At 50.3% G+C, this 25,101-nt stretch overlaps 2 protein-coding genes across 2 annotated transcripts in view; one reads left to right on the top strand and one right to left on the bottom strand.

Moving 5' to 3' along the window:
* The window catches only part of PRPF40B (pre-mRNA processing factor 40 homolog B), a 30,780-nt gene extending 12,682 nt beyond the window's left edge, over positions 1-18,098 (top strand). The window contains 18 exon segments of the mRNA XM_083484450.1: positions 467-634; positions 1,648-1,750; positions 1,968-2,032; positions 2,305-2,469; positions 3,418-3,526; positions 3,748-3,898; positions 4,465-4,673; positions 5,636-5,641; positions 5,643-5,775; positions 7,140-7,231; positions 7,960-8,076; positions 9,006-9,143; positions 10,849-10,944; positions 11,173-11,253; positions 12,077-12,179; positions 13,575-13,636; positions 17,047-17,175; positions 17,329-18,098. Coding sequence (XP_083340576.1) covers positions 467-634; positions 1,648-1,750; positions 1,968-2,032; positions 2,305-2,469; positions 3,418-3,526; positions 3,748-3,898; positions 4,465-4,673; positions 5,636-5,641; positions 5,643-5,775; positions 7,140-7,231; positions 7,960-8,076; positions 9,006-9,143; positions 10,849-10,944; positions 11,173-11,253; positions 12,077-12,179; positions 13,575-13,636; positions 17,047-17,175; positions 17,329-17,421 — 2,020 coding nt within the window. The 3' untranslated portion in view covers positions 17,422-18,098.
* Positions 1-25,101, bottom strand: part of ADCY6 (adenylate cyclase 6) — a 934,310-nt gene that overhangs the window by 618,947 nt on the left and 290,262 nt on the right. The gene's annotated exons all lie outside the window — the stretch shown is intronic.

Here is a 25,101-nt window from a genome sequence, read left to right as displayed (position 1 = left end):
ATAATAATAATAATAATAATAATAATAATTTATTTGTACCCCGCCCATCTGGCTGGGTTTCCCCAGCCACTCTGGGTGGCTTCCGATTAAAAATACATTAAAATGTCACACATTAAAAACTTCCCTAAACACGGCTGCCTTCAGATGTCTTCTGAATGTCAGGTAGTTGTTTATCGCTTTGACATCTGCTGGAAGGGCGTTCCACAGGGCGGGTGCCACTACCGAGAAGGCCCTCTGCCTGGTTCCCTGTAGCTTTGCTTCTCGCAATGAGGGAACCGCCAGAAGGCCCTCGGCGCTGGACCTCAGCGTCCGGGCAGAACGATGGGGGTGGAGACGCTCCTTCAGATATACTGGGCCGAGGCCGTTTAGGGCTTTAAAGGTCAACACCAACATGAATGGTGCCAGTTTCTTGTGTGTGTGTTCTGGCGCACAACATTCCGAAGCCTGGTCTTCTTCCCTTCCTTAGGAGGCAACAGCAGCCTCAGCAACCAGAGGCGCCGCTGTCGGGCCCGGACAGCCCCACCCCATCCTCCGCGGCCACCTCAGACACAGAAGGCACCGGGGGCATCGAAGGACAGGAAACGCCAGGCACGGAGGGCGGTCCGACTGCAGCTGAGGAGGAGATCGCAAGCAGGTGACATGAGGGGCGGGGGACAGAGAGCGTGTGGGATTAAGGCCTCCTTGGGTTTTGGGGGTACGATGACTCCAACTGCCATCAGCTTCAGCCAGCATGGGCAATGGCCAAGGATGATGGGATTTGTGGTCCACGGCACACAGACAGCTACAGGCTCCCCCATCCAGGCTTGGCTTTTAAACGGGGGGTTTGTGGAGTCTCCCCCCTCTTGGGGAATTGGAAAGGGAACACCAAGCGGGGGATGATTATGGAAGTGGTATTCTATTCCTGCAAAATAAGCCACAGCTTCCCCTCCACACACACTATTGCAGGTGGTCATAGAGCTCTGGAGTGTGTCATTTTGCAGTGCATTTAGCGCAGGAGGTGTGGGCTGGTTGTTGTTGTTTTCCCCCCGTTGGGGGCATATAACAGCCTAGTACACGAAAGAGAAAAGGTTTAGTGTGGCCCTGTCCCTGATGTGCTGGATTCGTACAAACAGGGAGGTTTTATTTTCTTAGTAGGGTGCATTAAGAAAAACAACAACATGACATGCCCACCGGCTGCCTGAAGTGGTACAGGCTAGAATTCTAGCGCCCGCTTCTTTGGCTCCGTGGAGGGAGGGGCTGGTGAGTTCCTGCCCTTCAGGGATGCTGAAGCTTCCACCCTTTGCCAAGAGGTTGGGATGGGTGTTTGTGTGGCAGGAATAAAGGGAAGGAAGTAGAACTCCTGCTGCAACCATCTTTAATATCCATTCACCCCAATTCACAGAGCCTTATGTGTGGAAGTTGGGGGTGTCTGTACCTCCATTATGGCTGGGTTACTGCATCCAGTATCAAAGGTGTGGAATGCATCTGTGTACCCTGGGACTCAGAAGTATTGCGCTTAGGTCCTCCTTGTGAGTTGCCCACAGGTATCTGGCTGGCCATTGTGAGAAGGGAAGACCCAAATTCATTTGAGAAACCCTGGACTGAGCACTGGCATGCCCATTGCTCCATCTGATACCTTTGGGGGGGTTTGTTTGTTTCCTGAGCTAGCTGTGATCCCGTCCGGAGAGACGAGGAAGACCGTGGCCCTGGCAATGCCTGGAGCAACAAGGAAGAAGCCAAACAAGCTTTTAAGGAGCTGCTCAAGGACAAGGTACTGATAGGGGCAGGTGGGTGGGCTGGAGGACCAGAGATTCCCTCCTAGGAACGAGCAAACACATAGCCTGGATTGGCGCAGTCCAGGCAAAAACTTGACTACGATTGTGTAAACTGGTCCTGAGATGAGGGGCGAAGTGGGTGGGGCCAGTCAATCTGGAAAGGGAAGGTGGTGGTGCTATTTTGGCTGAAATGCTGCTGCTCTCTGGCTCCAGGGAGTCCCAGCAAGTGTGTCGTGGGAGCAGGCCATGAAGCTCATTAGCGCCGACCCGCGGTTCAGGTACAGTCTGAAACGAACACCCCTTCCTTCCCCACAATGTGGCTGCAGCCCTCAGCCTGCTTCACTGCACAGTTAGAAATCCTGACTGTTGCAGGAAGGAGGAAAAGGCCAGCTAGTCTTAGATTTGCCTGGCCCAGAGTGTTGTGTGGCTGGGAATTCCCTAGCACTCCTGCCCCTGCTGCCCCTGCCCCCCATTCTCCCTCACCCCTTCACACGGATGGGTGCCGTCTCTGGAGAGCAACCCTTGATGACCCTCTTGCCTTGTGCCCCAGCGCTTTGCCCAAGCTGAGCGAGAAGAAGCAGGCTTTCAATGCTTACAAGGCTCAGCGGGACAAGGAGGAGAAGGAAGAGGCCCGGCTCCGGGCCAAGGAAGCCAAAGAGGAGCTGCAGCGCTTCCTGGAGCAGCACAGCAAGATGAGCTCCATCACCCGCTACAGGTAGAGGGTGCCAAAGTTGCAGATGGGTTTCTTGCAGAGGGGCAGGATCCCAGTGCGGTAGTTCTCTTTGAGTAGGGGGCACTTTCAGGCTCTTCAAGGAGGGAGCTAGGGCACCTGCAGGTTTCTTCCTGGCCCTTCCCACCCTGTTCTGAGTCTGATTTGATTGGCCCTGGACAGAGGAGTTGCCACTCCATGTCTGCCCAGTCAGTGGGCAGCGTCAACTGCAAGTCATCATGTTCCAGGCTCCTTGTTGGGGTCTGGCAGGACCCATCAATCAAGCGTAGACCAGGAGGGTGGGATCATTCTTCAGCTCAGAGTCCTCATTGGTGAAACTGAGGGGGTTTGAACTGGAAATGCCGAATAATCTGGAGTTTGGATTTCAGAGCAGAAGTAGCTTCTGGTTGCTGTTGACCAGGCAAGGGAGAAGGCCCCTACCACCTGTTATTGATATTAAAGCCTGGCCAATCACAATGGCCATTGTTGCATGCCTCTGCTCCCCTTGGTACCTGAAGAAGAAGCACATACCTTCTGTGGCAGATGAGGGGGCATAAGTCCCAGCTCCAGCCTGCAAGATTCCTCTTTCAAGCTCCAGAGTTTCTGTTAGCCCTGCTTTTTCCAACAGTTCCAGTAGAAGTGTTCACATGTTGCAGTCAGAGAGCTGAGCTGTACACTCGTACCCTTATTTGCACCTGATGTGCAGCAAGCGTACAGCCTGTGTACGTCTGTACACAACTAGCTGAGCTGAACAAATCAGCTGATGCACACCCTTTCACACAAACACATGTACCTGTGTTCCATGTAATGTGGGAATAAGCTTCCTGGCACTAGTTAAAAAGAGAGAGAAGAATCAAGCTTGGTGTTCCTGGCTGTGGCCACGCCAGAGGGCCTCTGCAGCTTGCTTCACCCCCCTGCTGCTTGCTTGCTTCCTTTCTTTTCCTGTCACCCCAGGAAAGCTGAGCAGATGTTTGGGGAGCTGGAAGTGTGGGCTGTGGTGCCAGAGCGTGACCGCAAGGAGATCTACGATGATGTTCTCTTCTTCCTGGCCAAAAAGGAGAAGGTAAAACAAAAACAAGGAGTGTGAGCAAAGGAGGACAGAGGTGGTTGATCGTTTGCGATAAAGCATAGAATCCAGGCGTTCCATCTCCCGGAATCCCCTCCCTGCCCATCACCTCCCCAGTCCTCATAATGGAGAAGGCTCCTGGAGCTTGGGGGCAGGAAGCCAGGTGCCCTGCTGGGGTGGGTTCCACCCCCCAATGCTGTCCTCTGCTCCCCACCCAGGAGCATGCCAAGCAGCTGCGCAAGAGGAACATCCAGGCTCTGAAGAGCATCTTGGACAGCATGAGCCGCGTCAGCTTCCAGACCACCTGGTCCGAAGCCCAGCAGTACCTCATGGACAACCCCAGCTTTGCCGAGGATGAAGACCTGCAAAGTGAGGCACCTTCCATCTTCCTAGTCCTTCTCTCTTTCCCCACACAAAGCCCCCTAGGTGAACGCACACCCCTCCCAGGTGGAAGTTCCAGAATCACAGGGGCTCCTATGAGGCTCTGTGCGCAGGACAGAAATGGCACACCAGTAAGAAAAAGACTCACTAATGGGGTGGCGTGGAGCCCTTCAGTTTACAAGTGGGAAAAGCTCAGGCACCTATCAATATCCAAATCTATATCTGTTGTTAATAAATTAAATAAAGGGAGACCCTGAGGCCCTGAAATCCTAAATACTCAATACTGTGATTAACCCCTTGAAATAAATGTATTCTGTTGGCGTGGGCGTCTTGGCTGTGACCTGTTTTGAGTTAGCTGTGCTTTCCAGACGTCATGAAAGCTTTGGTTCTACGGCCATAAAGCGTAGAAGCAGTGCTCAGATGTCTCGGCTTTTTGCTCTCCTTGCCGCTGCCACCCCCACCCTGCCCCTCCAGCACTACATGCCTCCCCCCCGATCCCCCCCCCCCCGCAGCCAGAGATGATAGACTCCCCTCCCTGTTTCCCTGTGCTGTAGCCTGCCCCACCTTGCTGGCCCAGAGTGATGCACCCCCTTGCCCAGCTGAGCTCGGGCCCCTCCCACCTCTTTCAGACATGGACAAGGAGGACGCCTTGATCTGCTTTGAGGAGCACATCCGGACCCTGGAAAGAGAGGAGGAGGAGGAGCGTGAGCGCGGCCGGCTGCGGGAGAGGCGCCAGCAGCGCAAGAACAGGGAAGCCTTCCAGGTAGCTGCAGCTTTGGGGGGGGCACGATCAGTGGGGGGAACCCTGAGCCCCTGTTTGGGAAGTGGGAGGCAGCCTTGTGGAAGGGCAGAGCCCATGGTTTGGTTGCAGAAGGTCCCCGTTCAGTCCCTGCCTGGGGTTGGGGGGGGACGTCTGCCTAACACCCCAGAGAGTTGCTGCCAGTCCGAGTAGGCAACGACCAGGCTAGATGAACCAAGGGCTTGATGGGAACGAGGCAGCTTCTTACACTCTCTCTTGTAGACGCATTTGTATTCATCTGCTGCTTTAAAAAAAGGTAAAGGGACCCCTGACCATTAAGTCCAGTCGTGACCGACTCTGGGGTTGCGGCGCTCATCTCACTTTATTGGCCAAGGTAGCCGGTGTACAGCTTCCGGGTCATGTGGCCAGCAGGACTAAGCCGCTTCTGGCAAACCAGAGCAGTGCACGGAAACACCGTTTACCTTCCCGCCAGAGTGGTACCTATTCATCTACTTGCACTTTGACGTGATTTTGAACTGCTAGGTTGGCAGGAGCAGGGACTGAGCAACGGGAGCTCACCCCGTCGCGGGGATTCGAACTGCCAACCTTCTGATCGGAAAGCCCTAGGCTCTGTGGTTTAACCCACAGCGCCACCCGCGTCCCTTTATGTCCCTGCAATTATCTTGAGAATAAAGGAATTGTTAAGATGGTTCGGCAACAGAGCAAAGGCAGAGCCTATTTTGCATGCTCTTGACACAGACAATGTTTGCATTGACCTGAAAAGTATTCCTGATTTCCTAGGAAACGTTTGGAGAAGAGGCCTTAAAAAAAACAACCAGCCCCTCCCAGTATGAGCTGTGTTTGGGCTGCCTAGGGGGAACGTGGGGTTTGGGGGCCTGCTTTGGAGCACATGGGCCGCCCCGCCCCCGACAGGGCCTGTAAATGGGGGAGGGGCTGACTCCCCGATCTCTCTCGCTCTATCGTAGAATAACCAGGCTGCTTCTTGCTCAGGCCTTCTTAGACGAGCTGCACGAGAGCGGGCGCCTGCACTCCATGTCCACTTGGATGGAGCTATACCCCTCCCTCAGCACCGACAGACGCTTTGCCAACATGTTGGGCCAGCCTGGTAAGCAGACGATGGACAGGAGCCCCTGCCCCCACCCCCTTCCCCATAGTGACCCCCATCCAAAGGGGAGGTGCCTGGGATGTATTGAAAGAGAGAGCAGAAAGGCCAAGACAGTGCAGTAGGCGTCAGCACCAGCTGAGGCACACAAAAAGGTTCCACAGGAGCGGGTGAATTTCTACATGGGGTTGTGCTCCTGGTAGTGATTTAGTTGAGCCGATGTGACAGCATGGGCGTTCCAGCTAACCAATGGGAAGATAAAGCTGTCGACCGCGGAACGTTCGTAGTCCAACTTCTGTGAAGAGTGGTATTTGTCAGTGCGGCTGGGGTTTAAAAGCCCCACAAAAACAAAGAAAGAAGGCAACTCCCCACCCGCAAGGAATTGCCCCTGAAGAAGGAAGGAACCCTTTCCAAAATGCATGGGGCATCAGTAAAAATGGTTGCTTCCAGAGACAGACCATTGTCTTCTCTCTTGTTCTTATGGTGGTCAACATGGCTTGTTTCAGGGGATTAAAAAGCACTCTTCTGCTAATGAAAGTGCTCAGTGGAGGAAAAGGATGGTTGGAGGGTTTGGGGAGCTTCCATTCCTAGGTTCTGTCCCCTTCTTTTTTTAGTTTAGTTTTCAGAGGGTATAACTCAGAGGTAGGAGAACATGCTTAGCCTGTTGAAGATCCCAGAGTCAACCTTCATCATTTCCAATTAGTGAATCCAAGCCCTCAGATTTTTAATTGGAAACATCAAGGATTGAACCTTGGATCTTCAGCATGAAGATTGATGCTTGAAGCCCTTGAACCAGAGTTAGCAGCTCTGAGCTGGGGACGCCCATTGGCTTCATTCAAGTTTTTAAGGCAACTTACCTTATCTCAGTGTTTTTCAGACTCCCTGTCTTTTGGGGGGATACATTTTCAGCATGGATTTTTCTGCCGTTGCACCTCTGTACATTGCACAGGATTCTGGAGAATGTTTTTAACGCAGAGGGTGAGGAAGCTGTGGACTTCAGCTCCCATCAGCTCTAGCCAGAATGGCCCTGATAGTCAGGGATGATGGGAATTGTAGTCCAGCAGTATCTTGAGGAGCCACACCTGCCTCACCCATGTCCTAGGGTCTTCCACTGATACAGGGTTCTTCACTTTCACCTGGCCTGAACTGAGAGTGAGCCAGAGAACACACTTTCTGTTCTTCTGTTGTTGCAGATTACTGGGTGAGGTGGGGGACTGGTAGTAGTCTACCAGGGATTGTTGTCTTGTCATTTACTGGGCTGCTGATAAACCTCTAAGGAATCCCGGGGCAGTTCGAAAGCCACTGTCTTAAAAAACTTCCTTCTTGCAGGCATGAATAACGGGGTGTGTTCTTCTCCCCTTCCACAGGCTCCACCCCACTGGACCTGTTCAAGTTCTACGTGGAGGACCTGAAGGCCCGCTTCCATGATGAAAAGAAGATTATCAAGGACATTCTGAAGGTGTGGCCATAGTGTGCGTTGGAGGGACATGGAGAGAATGAAACACCTACGTTCTTCCTGGTCTACTGCTCCCTCTCCTGAATCCCAACCTGTGCTTCTCTCCATGATCCCAGAGCTGGCTGCACCTTCTCCCCTGTGTTCAATCGCAGTTCTTTTTCCAGAAGCAGCTTCTCTTGGCAATGAATCCATAGTGTCATTTGAAATGCTATTCCTTCACAAGCGGGAAATCAGCCATGTTTTCATAACTGTGTCATTTTCACTGTGATGAGAAACAAGTACAGTGGTACCTTGGAAGTCGAACGGAATCCGTTCCGGAATTCCATTTGACTTCCAAAATGTTTGGAAACCAAGGCGCAGCTTCTGATTGGCCGCAGGAAGCTCCTTCAGCCAATCAGAAGCTGCGGAAGTCACGTTGGACGTTTGGGTTCCAAAGAACGTTTGAAAACCGGAACAATCACTTCCGGTTTTCGATCGTTTGGGAGCCAAAATGTTTGACTCCCAAGGCGTTTGAAAACCAAGGTACGACTGTACAGTCTACCTTGTGTCAATTTCACTTTTTCTGCATTAAAAAAAAGTAATGAGTGAAATTGACATGTAACAGATGTTGGAGAGAGTGGTTTGGAACAGGCTTTCTTGAAACTTTGTGGTTTTTGGAGGGAAATAGGGGAATTCCTAATTCTGTTGTTCTCCTCTGTGCCCACCCCCCCACCCCAATCTCTTCTTGGTAGGACCGGAGCTTCAGCGTAGAAATAAACACAACCTTTGAGGACTTTGCCCATGTCATCAGTTTTGACAAGCGTGCTGCCACGCTGGATGCCGGCAACATTAAGCTGACTTTCAACAGTGTGAGTAGGGCAGGGGCCCGTCAATGTGCCTCCAGACTGTCAGCGGGAGGGATTCCAGGGAATGCGGTTTGTGTGATTAAAGTGAGTTAAAGGGATCTGCCGCCCTCATATGTCAGTTCCACTTTCAAAAAGAAGATAAATAATTGGACTGATTGCTGTTTGGAAAGTGATGGGGAAATGCGTTGAGAAAAGTGGGATGCACAAATGATCAAGGAGAAGACATGTAAATATCCCACAAGCAAATCAGGATGAACGCACCTCGTAGCATTGCATTTGGCTGAAAGCCACAGTAATAATCTTCAGTAGTCTAATCTCCGCATAAGCTTTGTTCAAGCATATCAGGATAAGTGCTCTATAAATAGGTTACCTGGAGGAGTCTGAGTTGCTTGCACAAGAAGTACGGCACAATTTCCAGTAGCTAAGTGCGTCTGAAAGGCAGGGGCCAACATGCCCCTTCAGTACAGTGACTGGCCCCTTGTTGGCTCCAAATAAATGTTCCTTAGGAGCAGTGGAGACTGTAGGAGCACATTATAGGGAGCAGGGTACCCTCAACCCTCTTTCATAATACTAGGACTTGGGATTCACTGGATGAAGATGCTAGGCTAGGGGTGGGGAGTGCGGAACAGTGGTAATCTCGATGTTGTCCCAATTTCCACCAGCCCCAGAATGCTGGGAATTGATGGGAGCTTTAGTCTGAAACCCTGGAGAGCTGCTGCCAGTCTGTGTAGACAATACTGAGCTAGATGGACCAATAGCCAGATTCAGCCTAAGGCAGCTTTGTATGTTCCTATGGCTGATCTGGCAAGGAGGATAATTTTGCTCATTCAGCGCAAGGAATGGGGAGATCCCTAAGGGCCATTCGGGTTCTGTGACCAGCGGAGGTTAAGAGGAATGCCGTATAGTGATGCTCCCCGCTTCCCTGCCCTCAGCTGCTGGAAAAGGCCGAGGCACGGGAGCGTGAACGGGAGAAGGAAGAAACTCGCAAGATGCGGCGCAAGGAGGCGGCATTCAAGAGCATGTTGCGCCAGGCAGCTCCTCCGCTGGAACCCAACACTGCCTGGGATGAGGTGAGGTTTTCTGCGCTCGGTTGCAGGACCAGCTCCAGCTGCCTTTATCTAGAGTTGCATGAATTGGCTACTAGAGAGGAGAACGAGCAGGGCTGAAGTTCAGAGATAAGGCACGTGCTTTGCATATAGGAGGTCCCAGGTTAATTCCTGGGGAACTGGGAGAGGCTCCTGTCTTAAATCCTGGAGAACCACCACCAGTAAGTATTGGCTTGTTGTTGTTTAGTCGTTTAGTCGTGTCCGACTCTTTGTGACCCCCTGGACCAGAGCACGCCAGGCCCTCCTGTCTTCCACTGCCTCCCGCAGTTTGGTCAAACTCATGCTGGTAGCTTCGAGAACACTGTCCAACCATCTCGTCCTCTGTCGTCCCCTTCTTCTTGTGCCCTCCATCTTTCCCAACATCAGGGTCTTTTCTAGGGAGTCTTCTCTTCTCCTGAGGTGGCCAAAGTATTGGAGCCTCAGCTTCAGGATCTATCCTTCCAGTGAGCACTCAGGGCTGATTTCCTTAAGAATGGAGAGGTTTGATCTTCTTGCAGTCCATGGGACTCTCAAGAGTCTCCTCCAGCACCAGAATTCAAAAGCATCAATTCTTCGGCGATCAGCCTTCTTTATGGTCCAGCTCTCACTTCCATACATCACTCCTGGGAAAACCATGGCTTTAACTATACAGACCTTTGTTGGCAAGGTGATGTCTCTGCTTTTTAAGATGCTGTCTAGGTTTGCCAGCGCCTTTCTCCCAAGGAGCAAGCGTCTTTTAATTTTGTGGCTGCTGTCACCAGTATAGGCAGTACTGGGCAAAAGGGGACCAATGGTCTGATTCTGCACAAGACAGCTTTTAAATGCCTAGTGTACTGACACATGCAGAGGTGCATTGGGCAGCCTCCTTTGGAGGGCAGGTAATTCTTCTGCATCAAGAGTGATCACATGAGTCTATGAAACCTAGTGTATAGCAGTGTTATTTACCCCCAGTTGAGGACGACTGGAAGGCAACAAAAGCAGACCAGTGACTTGTGCCAAGACACAGCGTGGGTGGGCTGCTCTCTGCCTCATGGGAACCTTTACTTATTTTCATTTTTTGCAGCATGTACTTTGGGAACGACTGCTTCCAAAGCCTAAAGTTGATCTTCCCTAGAAAACCTTTTTTGTCTTAATGCAGTTGATGCAAACACTTTAGTGACCGAAGACAATAATTGCCACTGGATGCCTCCCTCCATCAGTAATAATCTAGCAGCTCTTGTGTGAAGCACCTAAAGCCTTTCCTGTCTGAGGAGGAGGGGTTAGGATATCCTGTTGGGAATCTGAGGTTGAGGTTCCCACGCAGCAGAAGTTGCCTCCAGTTCCAGTCACCACACAGAGGCTTAAGGTCCAAAATAGTTTACTGCTGTAGAGGATAAGGCTTCAGTAATACAGTTCCAAACATTGATATATACATACAGCTTGTAGGCTTTGCAGATACAGATATACAAGCACAAATGATCTCTATTGCTGCAGCTTAAAGATGTAAAACAGACTCCGACTCATGGACAGACTCACTGACTGAGTACTGAGCTAACATGCCTTAATCACTTATGGTACAAGTCCATTGCCATAGCAGCTGGCTTATCTCATACTTGGGGTGATGTGTGCTCATGAAGGAAATTAACTCTTTCCTCCATGTCCAGTTCCTCCAACATGTCCACCCCTCTCCCTTTTTGGCTTTCCTTTCCAGGTCCGAGAGCGGTTTGTCAACAACATAGCATTTGAGCAGATCACGCTGGAGTCAGAGCGGATCCGCCTTTTTCGTGAGTTCCTGCAACTACTAGAGGTGAGCAGGGGCTGATTGGGAGGGTCAGAGTGGTTGAGCCTCAGCGGGAACTTCCGCTAAGGGGATCTGTGGGGTGGGATTGCCTGATGATGAGAGGCTGAAGTAGTGGGGGTGGAGAAGGCAGCAAGCCAGGGAGGCTGTACCAGAAGAAGGGCCAGCTCAGGATTTTTTCTGCAATTTGGATTCACACACATGCACCCCACTCTCTTTGTCTCCCTCTCCCCACAGACCGAGTGCCAGCATTTCCACGCCAAGGCCAAGAAACACACCAAAAAGCCCAAGAAGCATCATCGCAAGCGGTCTGCTTCGGTGAGACCAGGGGGCTGCGGTGGGAAGGGATGGAGGGGGGTGACTGAAGTCAGGATGGTGAGACATGTTCATCAAAGCCAAGTGGCAGAGAACATTCTTCCCCCGTCCTATTGAAACTCTGGGTTGGTGTTTTTGCAGCAAGAAGTGTTGGGAGAAGCTCAGTGGCCTACACTTGCAGTGGAATGAGGTGGGAGAGTAGACTGCACCCCCATGTACACAATTGCCTGTGATTTTTTAAAAAAGAAATATCAGCAAAGAAGGAGCGGACTAGCCTAGGACACACACTATCACCCTAGGATTCTGCCTCCTCACTTGGCAGTGATTTACATAATGACATCAGATTTACATAATTACAACCCCCCCCCCCCAAATTTAAGTCATTTTCATGAATGAAAGCATCTCAGTACATATACAGTAAAATTAAGCAATCCCTACATAATTCTTAAAAAGGTCTAAAAAGACAGAAAAACATTAAATCAGTTACAGTAAAAATTAAGCATCCCCAAGGTCAAATCCTGACCACCACAAAGCCCCCAGATAGTCTTGAGGCATCCTGAGTAGCAGGTTGGGCAGAGCTCGCAAGTAAGGTGGCCTCTGGCCTCTTCAGCAGCAGTAGGTGGGGTCCGTCAGGGTCTCCCAGGCCAGGTAGAAATAGGCGCAGAAAGGGAGTGAGCTGGCCTAAGACCTTCCTCCCTGACATGCTTGGTGACGATTAGCCCTTGTGATCTCCTGTGGTTTATTAATGGCATGCTGGGCTTCCCAAGTGCTAGTCTGCCCTCCCTCTGGGAGAGGGTGACTGACGAGTGCAAATTTCTCCCCTCAGGGCTCAGAGTCCGGCTCAGACCACCCCCACCGCACAGCCAAGCGCAAGAAACGAAACCATTCGGAATCGGCTGGTTCAGGACCGTCGTCGTCACCTGATTCAGGTAAGAGCGGGGCATTTTGCGGAGCCGAGTAGGTGATTCAAACTGCCATTCTGAGGGAAGTTTCCTCTGCCCGAGGGCCATACAGTGGTACCTTGGGTTAAGTACCGTATTTTTTGCCCTATAGGGCACACCAGCCCATAGGGCGCACTTATTTTGGGGGGGGGAATAAAGGGGGGGATTTATTTCCCCCCCCCTGAGCCCCAAAGAGCAAAGAAGCGATGACAGCAAGTGGGATGGATCCCGCTAGCTGTCCTGGCTTTGTTTTTAGCCTCTGGAGAGCGCCCCGTGCTTCGGGCTGCAGGCTGCTGCCCGCAAGCCTTGCGAGCCCAGCAGGAACTCCCGGCGGGCTCCCAAGGCTTGCGGATAGCTTCCTGAAGCCTGGAGAGCGAGAGGGGTCGGTGCGCACCGACGCCTCTCGCTCTCCAGGCTTCAGCAAAAGCCTGCATTCATCCCATAGGACGCACACACATTTCCGCCTTCATTTTTGGAGGGGAAAAAGTGCGTCCTATAGGGCGAAAAATACGATACTTAATTCGTTCCGGAGGTCCGTTCTTAACCTTCAACTGTTATTAACCTGAAGCACCACTTTAGCTAATGGGGCCTCCTGCTGCCGCTGCACCGCCGGAGCACGATTTCTGTTCTCATCCTGAAGCAAAATTCTTAACCTGAAGCATTATTTCTGGGTTAGCGGAGTCTGTAACCTGAAGCGGATGTAACCTGAAGTGTATGTAACCCGAGGTACCACTGTATTCCCTAGTGAGCCACCTTCCTGGGTGGGGGTGAGGCAATGGGGTGTCACTCTTCTCTCAGCATAGCAGGGTGCTGGCCAGCCACACAAAAGGCAGAGGTTTCTACATGGGCATCTCTCCACTGAGGCCAGGGAATGTCTCGAGGGCCAAAAGGAGAGGTCTGGAGGGCCATGTGTGAGGTTCCCCACCTTTGGTATACAGAAAACCGCTCACTGTGTGCGAGGGCAGTGCTGGATTAAAGCCCATGGATGCCGGCCCCTAGGCAGTCAAAATCTCGGGGGCTCCCTTGCAAATTATCTCCTAATACGTTTGTGATTTTACCAACCAACAATTTTAATAAGCAAAGGGGTGGGGCCCCTAAAAAGCGTGGGGCCCATAGGCCAGTGCCTACTCTGCCTATTTGGTAATCCAGCAATGGTGAGGGGGCTTTGGCACCCACATGAATCACGTGACACCCTGGCCACCCTTCCGCCTACCTGCTGAATCCAGTTCCTCTGGATTGCAGTCTGTTCCTCTGTCTGGAATGGGCAGGGATCCACGGAGGTTTGCCTGCCGGCGGGTCAGTCTAAACCGGCTCTTTTGCCTGCTCCCACTGAGGGATGGCAGAACCCACATGCTGTGTCTCCCCTCCCCCTTCTGCCCGCAGAGCACAGCACCAGGCGCTCCAAGAGGCAGAAGAAGAAAAGCAAGAAAAAGAGGCACAAATCGGTGAGTCCCACGGCAGGACACAGGTGAAACAGGTGCGGGTGAGGCAAGGGGCTGGAGCAATACATCCAAAGCCAGGGCTCTGGGGACCGTTGGGGGGGGATCTGTTAGGAATGCAAGGCCAGGTGTGTTCCACGCTGACCGATTGGGAAATGGAGTTCTGTGACCTGCATGGCTTTGTCCCAGGGGTGGAGGCACACAAAGCAGGTCGTTGCCTGGGTGGGAAGCCAGCTGGGTGGGAGCCCCATGTGATAGATAGATAGATAGATAGATAGATAGATAGATAGATAGATAGAGTGGTGCCTCGCAAGACGAAAAGAATCCGTTCTGTGATTCTCTTCGTCTAGCGTTTTTTTCATCTTGCAAGGCAAGACCATTGACGGATTAGCGCTATTAGCGGCTTTTAGCGGCTTTTAGCGGCTTATCGGCTGATCGGATCAGCTGATAAGCAGCTTAGCGGCTTAGAAAAAGTGGGGGAAAGGAAAAAAAACCCGCAGGAACTCGCAAGACATTTTCGTCTTGCGAAGCAAGCCCATAGGAGATTCATTTTGCGAAGCACCTCCAAAACGGAAAACTCTTTCGTCTAGCGAGTTTTCCATCTTGCGAGGCATTCGTCTTGCGGGGCACCACTGTAGATGGATGGATGGATGGAAGGAAGGAAGGAAGGAAGGAAGGAAGGAAGGAAGGAAGGAAGGAAGGAAGGAAGGAAGGAACCCTATAGGAGCCTTCTCCTATAGTGAGACTGGCAGTGAGACTGGCCTCAGGAGGTGCAGAGCTCTTGTTGGCTGGAGGTATTTAATGAGAGGTTGGACAACCCACCTGCCAGGGAGGCTGCTGCAGCTGCAAAAGCCCCACAAGAGCAGAAGGCTGGACTAAATGGTCTCCCAAGTTCCTTTTAGTTCTGTGATTCTGTAGTGTGAATTAAGCAGATTTTCCTCTTAGCGGCATCTTTTACTCTGCTGCTGTTTACTCATGTAATGTCTGTAATGGTGAATGTCAATGTGCTATGAAAGCCCCTTTTACCTCAAGAAATCCTGCTTGGTTTCTCCCCACCCCAGCTTCTTGCATTTTTGAGATTTTTAGTATATATTTGCAGTTTTTAAGGGATTCTTTAAAAAAAGAAAGCAAGCTAAATTTCTCAGGATGCATAGTTCTGTACACGGTGCACAATTATGTTGTATTTATGGATATCATCTCCCATTTAATGTACAACACAATGAGTGGCGGCATTTGCATAAAGCAGGGGATGGAGGCTGATTCGTGCCACATATATCACTTGATATTTCATCACTTGATGGCACACAGCTGGATGTGTGGACCGAGTCCATTGAAGCGCATGGAGGCTGACGCACAAGTTCTGTTTGTGGGATTGCAAAGGAGTCATCGCGTGTCCAGTCCTATAGGGAGAACATGCACTAAGGCCACACTAGTTGTCAGCAGTTCACACGTTCTGCTGTCAAATCACCCAGCGTGCAAGGATTGTGTAGAACAAAGTCAAGTGATGCATTGGCACATACAGTGGTGCCTCGCAAGACGAAAAGAATCCGTTCTGTGATTCTCTTCGTCTAGCGGTTTTTTCGTCTTGCGAGGCAAGCCCATTGACAGATTAGCGGATTAGCGCTATTAGCGGCTTATCAGCTTATCGGATCAGCTGATAAGCGGCTTAGCGGCTTAGAAAAGGGGGGGAGGGGAAAAAACCAGCAGGAACTCGCAAGACATTGTCGTCTTGCGAAGCAAGCCCATAGGAGATTCGTTTTGCGAAGCACCTCCAAAACGGAAAACTCTTTCGTCTAGCGAGTTTTCCGTCTTGCGAGGCATTCGTCTTGCGGGGCACCACTGTATCTGTGCGTGAGAATGAGACCTGTGTGACTGCAGAGTCGAATGGTGAGGTGTGAGGGAGCGAATGTGCCCATAAAGATCCATATGTGAGCATCAGTCTTGCAGGCTTCACACACACAGATGTACACAGACATACCTGTACATCATTTGATTTCTCTGCATCCGATTCCTGCACACAGAAAGGTTGCCAGCTGAGTGTGTGAACTGTGATTCCACTAAAAGCACTTTTATTCCAGGTGAGCTGAGCAGATGTAAAAGTTCTGTGCTTGAAAGTGCCTTGAGTGCCTTCAGAGACTGCTAGGAAATCCAGTGGGTTGGTTTGTTTCATGTTTGGAGGATCAGGACGGCTGATCTGCGCCTATGTTTTCTTTTTCTGTGGTTATAGCACGTGTCCTTGGACCATTAGTCAGAGCTATTTAGGTACCATTAGCCAACCATTTATTAACACCTTCCCATGTCTATTGCCTGCTTTTGGCACACTGTAAATGACATTATGTGCTTTAATCCACAGGCGGTAAAGTGTGATGGAGTGTTTTGCCTCGGAGCACGGGGAAAAGAGATTAGAATCAGAAAACTTTCCATGCCCTTATGATTCTGTGGTCAGAAGTGTTTGTGTGTTTGTGCTATGATGAACGCAAGCACATAACCCAGTATCTGGTACGAAAGGCAGCATCCTGAGCATCTCAGCTTTCTTTTTCAAATAAAAGATTCTAGACCTTATGATTGCAAAGATGTACTTGAAGGCACAAGGGCAATGCCTTATGAAATCTCAAACCAGAGGAGTTTCTGAACAAAGGTTTCAATATCTGTATCCTTTCCCCACATTTAGAGGCCAAGTGGTGACGACAGCAACAGTGCCTTTTCTGCAGTGGCCCCTTCTGCTCTGTATTGTTCCCTTTCAGAGGCGGCTCGGCCGACACTCAACTTGGATTAGCTTCAGGCCCAAAATTAAAGTGCTTTTATTTGCCCAGGTTTTTACCACCCCTGGTTCTTATTGCTTCTGCTGCTCTTTCCGTTTGACCGTGTTGTTCTTTTTAATTCTTTATATTTTGCATATCAAAATTGTCAGCCACCTTGGAAACTTTGTAATCGAAGATACAGATTTTATAAAGCAGGGGTGGGCAAACCTGTGCAGCCCTCCGGATGCCACGGGACTCCCAGCTCCCATCACCCCTGACTCTTGTTCAATACTGGATGCCGCTGATGTGAATTGGAGTCCCAAGAACTCCGGGAGGGCCTCAGGTTAACCGTACTGCTGGATTCTGATCAGAGCAGCAGCAACTGCATTGCTCGGGGATCCAGAAAGAAGCAGGGTCACTTGTGTCCAGAAGACAACTTGCCAGCTAGTTGGGTTCTTTTTCTCAGTTAAGGCTCGTTGATTGTCTCAGCACAGACTCCTCACAACCTTGTCTGTAGTCTTTTTCTGCATTGCCTTAGCCCACTCCGCTTTTGCCACCTTCTTCCCTATATTGGGCTGGTCACTGCTGAGCTGGCTGGGCTGCTAGCAGCCCCCCGCCGGCTGCCCCAGCCCAGGCCCCTTTTGCCCTCGAGTTTGCAAGCTGCTTCTTTTACAGAACAGCCCTGAAAGCGAAGCTGAGCACAAGAAGGACCCGAGCCGACCCGACGAGTGGGAGCGAGAGAAGGCCCCTCCGCGACCTGAGGGAAGAGGCCACTCCCCTCCCCGGGGCACCAGGAGGGAGCGGGTGAGCCCTGGGAGGAAATCAAACGGCACCAGGGATGGTGGGTGGGAAGAGGCAAGGAGGATTTGGAAGTGGGGAGGAGGAGGAGGCGGCAAGGTGAGGTGGCGGGCGGGCAAAGGTGCTGGGGTTTCTCACTCGCGCTCCTTTCCCTGGCAGAGCGGCTGGGACACCTCAGAGAGCGAAGAGCTCAGTGAAGGGGAGCTGGAACGTCGGCGCCGGACTCTGCTGCAGCAACTGGGTGACCAGTAACCACCGCGGCCTCTTTTGAGGCTCCCCTTCCACACACGCCAGACCCAGTTGGTCCTTGTTCCTGCGTAGGCTGTGCCTTCCTTTGGCTGCGACAGCGCCCAAGCCAAGCGTGTGCACTGCTCTGGCCCGGAACCTGCACAATTGGGCTGCAGTGCCCCCCCTCCACCCCCCCTGCTTGCTTCCGAGTCGGGAGCGGGCCCTGCCCACTGGCAGGGACGGCCTCCATCGATTCCCCCTGTCTGCATGGAGCCACCAGGACAGGGAGGAAGGATTTGGCTGTACTGTCTGGACCTAAAATTCAGAACCAGCTCTGGGATCCAGCCTGAAGAAGATTAGAGGGAATAGGGTTAGGGGCTCCTCCGTGCATCAGTTGGCAACGTAGCACAGGAGCAAATGGCATCTCTTCTCGACGTTTCACCAGGGCTGCACCTGCTTGGAGCCTTCTTGGCCTAGAACCAGAATGGCAGGGTCCAGTTTGTTTATCACAGCATCAGCCCTGCCTGGGGAATGTGGTCCAGGAATGGGGACAGGATGTATATTCCTGGTTGTTTTTTGTTCTTTTTTTTGAAGGTTTGTCTCAGTGACTGGATCCTTCTTTCTGGTTGCAGTACCCCGTGTGTTTGAGGATTCAGTGGGATTTTTCAAACAATATTTATAATAAACTTGGACTAGAATTATCCTTCTCTGGTGGGCCTCCTGTAGAAGATTGGTTTAAGTTTGAGAAATCTGAAGCTTGGGTTATCTTTCTTGGACATTTTGGGAAAATATTGGGGTGGGTGTGTTTTGTTGCATACCACAAATCTGTGGCTGCATCTGCTCACCAGCATAGTGGGGAAGGGGATTTTCAGAGGAGGGCAACATAGGTGTGCTTTACACTGGTTTGCACATTGTGGACAGATGCGCAAAGGAGGGAGGAGAGTCAAGTCACAAAAGGAAAGCTGTGCAGAATCATGGAAGTGCATATACCGTATTTTTCGCTCTATAAGACGCACCAGACCACAAGGCACACCTAGTTTTTGGAGGAGGAAAACAAGAAAAAAAATATTCTGAATCTCAGAAGCCAGAACAGCAAGAGGGATCCCTGCGCAGTGAAAGCAGCAATCCTTCTTGCTGTTCTGGCTTCTGGGATAGCTGCGCAGCCTGCATTCGCTCCATAAGACACACACACATTTCCCCTTACTTTTTAGGAGGGAAAAAGTGAGTCTTATAGAGCAAAAAATACGGTAATAAACAAAGCACAAGTATATTGTGTGTATGCAACAATAAATATGCACACAGACATTCCTCAGTAAGAATAAGCAATTTGTGCAATGCTGATCAGTTTATTTGCACAACTGATTTTTTTTTTATTGATGGATGTCACACTTTTAATATATCTAATTCAGTACACTAGTGTTTGTTTTATCGTGCGCATTTATTGTGCGTCCCCCCCCACTCCCATCCTGCCAATTCCTTATTCTTTTGCAAATGTGAAATGCAATTCCAAAATCTGGCAGCTGGGTAGCACCTTTAGTAGGAACACCTGAAATGTCACAAAGGTATGGCAAGCTTTCAAGTTCTCCATAACTCTTCCATTGGGCAAGATCTTACACAGAACACTAGGTGGGGTGGGGGGAGTACATAAAATAGGCTGTTATAACTCGTAGTCCTAAAGTCAGCTTGTAGACTCGGTTCTAAGCTGGGAGATCTCAGGATGAATACCGGTAAGTCTCTTTCCCAGGTGCTACAGCTATCAGGCTACACCGTTAAGATTTTGAGATGAAGAAGGTGGGTCACCCCGATCTGTCCTAAACCTTAAAAACAAAGCACACAAGTTCCTGGGGTAGGTAGAGAGCAGAAGTAAAGAGAAACCCACGAGTTTTTAAATTCAGCAAAGCCTGGGGTTAATTTGGGGCGTGGGCATGTTTAGAAAGCTCTGGCTCTTCTAGAACGCAGCGTCCAATACAAAGAGAAATGATGCACCTGTTGTTTTGCCCAGCTTTTGGCCTCTGGCAACGCACACAACTGGGAGTCCTGAATAGGAATGCGAGACTTGGGCTAGGAAAAAGCTCTGCACCCCATCTCTTGTCAAGTGGGCACCCATTGTTCCAGGAGCTAAAAGCAAAGTGTGGCCACGAAGAGGTGAGGAAACTGCAGAGGTCTTAAAGCAAACATGATGGTGGTGAGGTAGGAATAAATCAGATCCTCAGAGACAAAGCTCAGGTGGATAGCCTTTTTGTTTGTTTGTTTTATTTTCTCCGCCTTCTCCCATTAGTAGAAATTCTGTACAGTTCAAAGGGGGGGGGAGCGGGAGAGGAGGAGGAGGCACTGGCTTACAATACAGTCAATAATATTTCACATGTACAAAAAGTTACATCTAGCTACACAAAAGGACTACGATGGAGTGGATACGCTGTAAACTGTCCAGAAGCAGCACCAGGAAGATTCCGGCCTGCTTGGATTGAGCCTCACTTGCCCTGTTAGCTGTGGCAAAGGCCTTTGAAGGGGTGGTTGATCCCTTTTGCTTATTGGGTGGGTGGGGAAATAGTGTTTGCTCCAGAAGCAACTGTGTCTGTAGCCCAATTAGCCCAACTTCCAATTAGTGTTAAAATAGTGTTCCCTGTGCGTACTTGTCAGCAGTTTCACACCCACCTTTATTTTCTTTTTTAAGGCTTAGAGCAGGGGTTTCCAGCATGGTGCCCCTGGGTGCAAATGTGCCCACAAAGGCCCTCCCTTTTGCCCATGTGGTCCCCTCCCCCAAGTTCAGCTTGAAAGGAGCATTGGGGCATGTATGTGTGTACGAGAGAGGCCTGCAGCACTTTCTCCGGTTTGCAAATGTGCCCATGAGCCCCCAAAGGTTGGCGGCTGCTGACAGAGAGAGCTCTGTTTCTTTGCTAGAAAAGGCAAATGTGTCGTGTGAGTTGGCAGTGTGTCCTGTAAGCTTTGGGTATACAGTGCAGGAAACCTAAATGCGACAACCTTGTGCCAGAAAAAACCATATACTTCACAAGAGTCGGATTTCCTCAAATCTGCTGCGAAAGAATCATTGCACAAATATGTGAGCTTGGTGGTGGTGGTGGTATTAAGGGAGCTGATTCACATATCTGTGTCCATCACTGAGTCAAAGCAAGGCCCACATTCTGTTTCCAAAATAAGCCAGCCAGGTGCTTCCAGAAAGCTCCAAACAAGAGCCCAGTGTTTGCTCTGCTGTTTCTCCCCATCTTCTAGGAGTCAAAGGGGTACTGAGACCAATCTGGTGTAGTGGCTTAGAGAATTGGGAGGAGGTCTGGGGAGACCTCTGTTGAAGTCTCCACTTTGGCCAGTCACTCTCTCACACCCTAGCCCTGGCTTAGAGAATTGGGAGGAGGTCTGGGGAGACCTCTGTTGAAGTCTCCACTTTTTGGCCAGTCACTCTCTCACACCCTAGCCCTGGCTTAGAGAATTGGGAGGAGGTCTGGGGAGACCTCTGTTGAAGTCTCCACTTTGGCCAGTCACTCTCTCACACCCTAGCCCTGGCTTAGAGAATTGGGAGGAGGTCTGGGGAGACCTCTGTTGAAGTCTCCACTTTGGCCAGTCACTCTCTCACACCCTAGCCCTGGCTTAGAGAATTGGGAGGAGGTCTGGGGAGACCTCTGTTGAAGTCTCCACTTTGGCCAGTCACTCTCTCACACCCTAGCCCTGGCTTAGAGAATTGGGAGGAGGTCTGGGGAGACCTCTGTTGAAGTCTCCACTTTGGCCAGTCACTCTCTCACACCCTAGCCCTGGCTTAGAGAATTGGGAGGAGGTCTGGGGAGACCTCTGTTGAAGTCTCCACTTTGGCCAGTCACTCTCTCACACCCTAGCCCTGGCTTAGAGAATTGGGAGGAGGTCTGGGGAGACCTCTGTTGAAGTCTCCACTTTGGCCAGTCACTCTCTCACACCCTAGCCCTGGCTTAGAGAATTGGGAGGAGGTCTGGGGAGACCTCTGTTGAAGTCTCCACTTTGGCCAGTCACTCTCTCACACCCTAGCCCTGGCTTAGAGAATTGGGAGGAGGTCTGGGGAGACCTCTGTTGAAGTCTCCACTTTGGCCAGTCACTCTCTCACACTTCACAAGGATGTTGCGAGGATGAAATTGGGAGTGTGGTGAGGGGAGAAATTTGTTTGCCACCCAGAGCTCCTTGGAGGAAGGAGCAGCATTTTATTCCTCTGCAAGGAATTGCTATGTACTGTCACAGCCAAGATATGTTGCTTCCTCAAGGAGATGTGTGGCAGCTGAATGAGTGAACTAACATAACCCATCAAACTACTCCATTTGGGATTACATGTTCTGGCTTATCTGGTGACAACTCATTTGCACAGTGTAACCCTGCACATGACAACTTAGAAGTGGGCCCCAGTGCATTCAATGGAACTTACTCTCAGGCAAGTGAATATAGCCTTGCAACCTCAAACATGCAATACCTGTTGCAGTAATCAACAGATTGTGTGTTGCGAACAAGATCCAACTCCCTCCTCCTGTAAGCAAGTTGGCCTCATGATTTAAAGTGGTCACCTAAGAGTAGAGGAACCCAGAGCCAAGTAATTACTTAGGTTAGGGTTCATACTGTTGTGGCAATGGGCTGTGTAAATGGATCACTCGGGTCTAGCATGAAGGTTTAAGAGCTCTTGTGTAATCAAGCACCTGGCCCTCTTCCAGACGGTCACTATTTTTCAGGTGGAATTCAGTAATATGCCAGCAAATTTAGACCATGCAATTAAAGTGGATTTTGCACTCATGCACAACGAAGGCACATCCATTGTTAAAAATTGACTTTTTGTGGCAAGGAAAGTGATGGGGAAACAAGGGAAGGTGAGGGTTAACAAATGCTTAATGCAATGTCATAAAACCACACAATTCAGAATGAATGCTCAATAAGCAGTGGGCATCATATATCTATCTCCTCACAAACTTTTTGAAATCAGGATCAACGTCCAATAAATAGATTTGCCTGGAAGAGCCTCTGATTGTGTAGGTGTCCCAGATGTAGAAAGGAGTAGGAGCTCATGTGTCGGGTTTCCTCTAGGCACAACTGCATGCAACACAGTTGTTGAAGGAAGATGTGACGTCAAGAGTGGGATTAAAAGTGCAGCCCCAAATACACACTACATGTGAAAAACTAAGGGATTCTGGGGGCATGCTCTTAGTGTGGGCAGGAACACTCATGCTTTATCCTACAAAAGCAAATTTTTTTTGGGGGGGGGTGTCTCCAAGTGACTGAGTGCATCACTCGCATCCCAATCCTTCCTAATACACCACCAGGATATACAGTGGTGCCCCGCAAGACGAATGCTAGACGAAAGGGTTTTCCGTTTTTGAGCTGCTTCGCCAGACGAATTTCCCTATGGGCTTGCTTCGCAAGACGAAAACGTCTTGCGAGTGTTCTGATTTTTTTTCACTCCCCCCCTTTTTCTAAGCCGCTAAGCCGCTAATAGCCTTTTAGCCGCTAATCCGCTAATCCTTTAATAGCCGCTAAGCGGGTTGCTTCGCAAGTCAAAAAAACCGGTAGATGAAGAGACTCGCGGAACGGATTAATTTCGTCTTGCGAGGCACCACTGTAAATCAAATTGAACCAGTCAGAATTTCTCTCTTGCACACATACGTACATAACATACGTTCCCAGCGCCTCTATTAGTGTTTCCCAAGCTCCTTGTTTCCCACGTTTCACTTACTGCTTCTAAATACATTCTGCCCTGTATCTGCCCATCCCACCCACAAAGCTGTTTCTCTTCCACTGCCTTCCAGTTGCAGGTAGGGCTGCCAGGTCTTTATCTGCAACTGGGCCATCAGACCAAGAGCACAAGCCTTATTTCCTTACCAGATTCCTTTGACCACCCTCCTGATATATGAGCTTTCCGAAAAATAACACTGATGCCACAGTTCCATCCTCATAACCACCAACATGAATTCAAATTTCCACTTAACCTATTAAGTAGGCATTGAAATGGTGGGTTATTCTACTGTTCTCCGCACGTATGCATATTACAGAGTGGTTAAAGGCAGCCTTGCAAATAAAGTCTGCAAAAGTTACTAGTCTACGAGAACGGCTAGTGCATTGAGTCACTAATATCTCTGTTGGCATTTCCTGGCCTCAGCTACTTCCCTGCACTGCCCGCAGCTTCCCCATCTGGTCACTTGGAATAACCAACCGAGTAGCTGATTGCAAACCTATTTAAAGGCCAGTAAGGAGTCTCCTTAATGGGAGGGCTGGAGGGACACGGGTGGCACTGTGGGTTAAACCACAGAGCCTAGGACTTGCCAATCAGAAGGTCGGTGGTTCGAATCCCCGCAACGGGGTGAGCTCCTGTTGCTCGGTCCCTGCTCCTGCCAACCTAGCAGTTCGAAAGCACGCCAGTGCAAGTAGATAAATAGGTACTGCTCTGGCGGGAAGGTAAACGGTGTTTCACTTCTCCAGAAGTGGCTTAGTCATGCTGGCCACATGACCCAGAAGCTGTACGCCGGCTCCCTCGGCCAATAAAGAGAGATGAGCGCCGCAACCCCAGAGTCGGCCACGACTGGACCTAATGGTCAGGGGTCCCTTTACCTTTAAGGAGTCTCCACTCTTGCTTAGGTGAAATGGACCCACAGAGGATTTCCAGGGAGCATCTGGCTGGTCACCATTGGAAACAGAATGTTGGACATTGGGCTGACCCACAGCAGATTTACCTGTGCCTTTAGTGGCTCAGTCACACACTTGCCCCTCCTCTGAATGGGATGATGTGACTGATTTCAGTGGACATACTTCCCAGCCTAGTGGCCTTCCTCTCAGTGAACCTAGCTGTTGAGGAAGATGCAAGGTTCCTTGCAGGTAACCTGTGCTAATTGGGAAGTTAGAGGCAGCTGGATTATTGAGGGAAGTGAAGATGGTAGTTGATATGCAAAGTATGTTGAGGTGGAAATGGCTGCTGGATTTTGCGGGGGGGGGGGGGGGTTGGCTTCTTTGGAATATCTGGGTTCCCAAACCTGGCCACTGATTTCTCCACCTCACCCACAAATGGTTTGGAGACTGCTGCTTTGAATATTTTAAAAAAACATTCGAAAAATAGTTTACATGAAGTTTAACGTCAGACCTTCATATTCACAGGACAGAAACAAAAGGCAAAATATATCCAGCATACAATGACCAAAAAGAAAAAGAAATGAGTCAGTTCTGGCAGTTCTTTCGGCGGAATAATTTTCTGTTCCAGAGCTCCAAAATTGACAACCCATTCTGCTCTGCTGCACCCCAGCAAAGTGATGGGGCCTTGCTCTAAGGCTTCCTTACCTAGGAGTAAGGACTATTGACTTTACATCTGAGTAACCATGCACAGGATGAACATATAAAGCTGCATCAGTCCATCTAGCCCTGTTCGTTCAGACTGGCAATAGCTTTCTAAGGTCTCAGGCAGAGTGGGAGAGGCCTGAATCTGGAACCTTATGAAGTGCAGTATTTAGGCTCCTAGGGATCTCATCTAAAATACAGGCCTCGGGTTGCCTTTGGGCAGGATTCAAATCCACAGGTGCAAACCTAGCAGGGGTGCTGGGCCTAAACCACAGAGCCAAATTTTCCCGGGACACAATAGCTCAGCCATAAGCACTGGGTTCCCTGCAAGAGTCACCCTGAGAGTCTTTGGCACGGTTTATATACAGACGGTTAATGCAGGGAGATGCTTCTGCCATGACTAACGCTCTAGAACGCCTAGCA

This window comes from Podarcis liolepis (assembly GCF_965112155.1).
Source record: "Podarcis liolepis genome assembly, chromosome: 2".
In the NCBI taxonomy this organism is placed as follows: Eukaryota; Metazoa; Chordata; class Lepidosauria; order Squamata; family Lacertidae; genus Podarcis; species Podarcis liolepis.
Note: the sequence above shows the minus strand (reverse complement) of the source record. Positions and strands in the feature narration are given on the sequence as shown.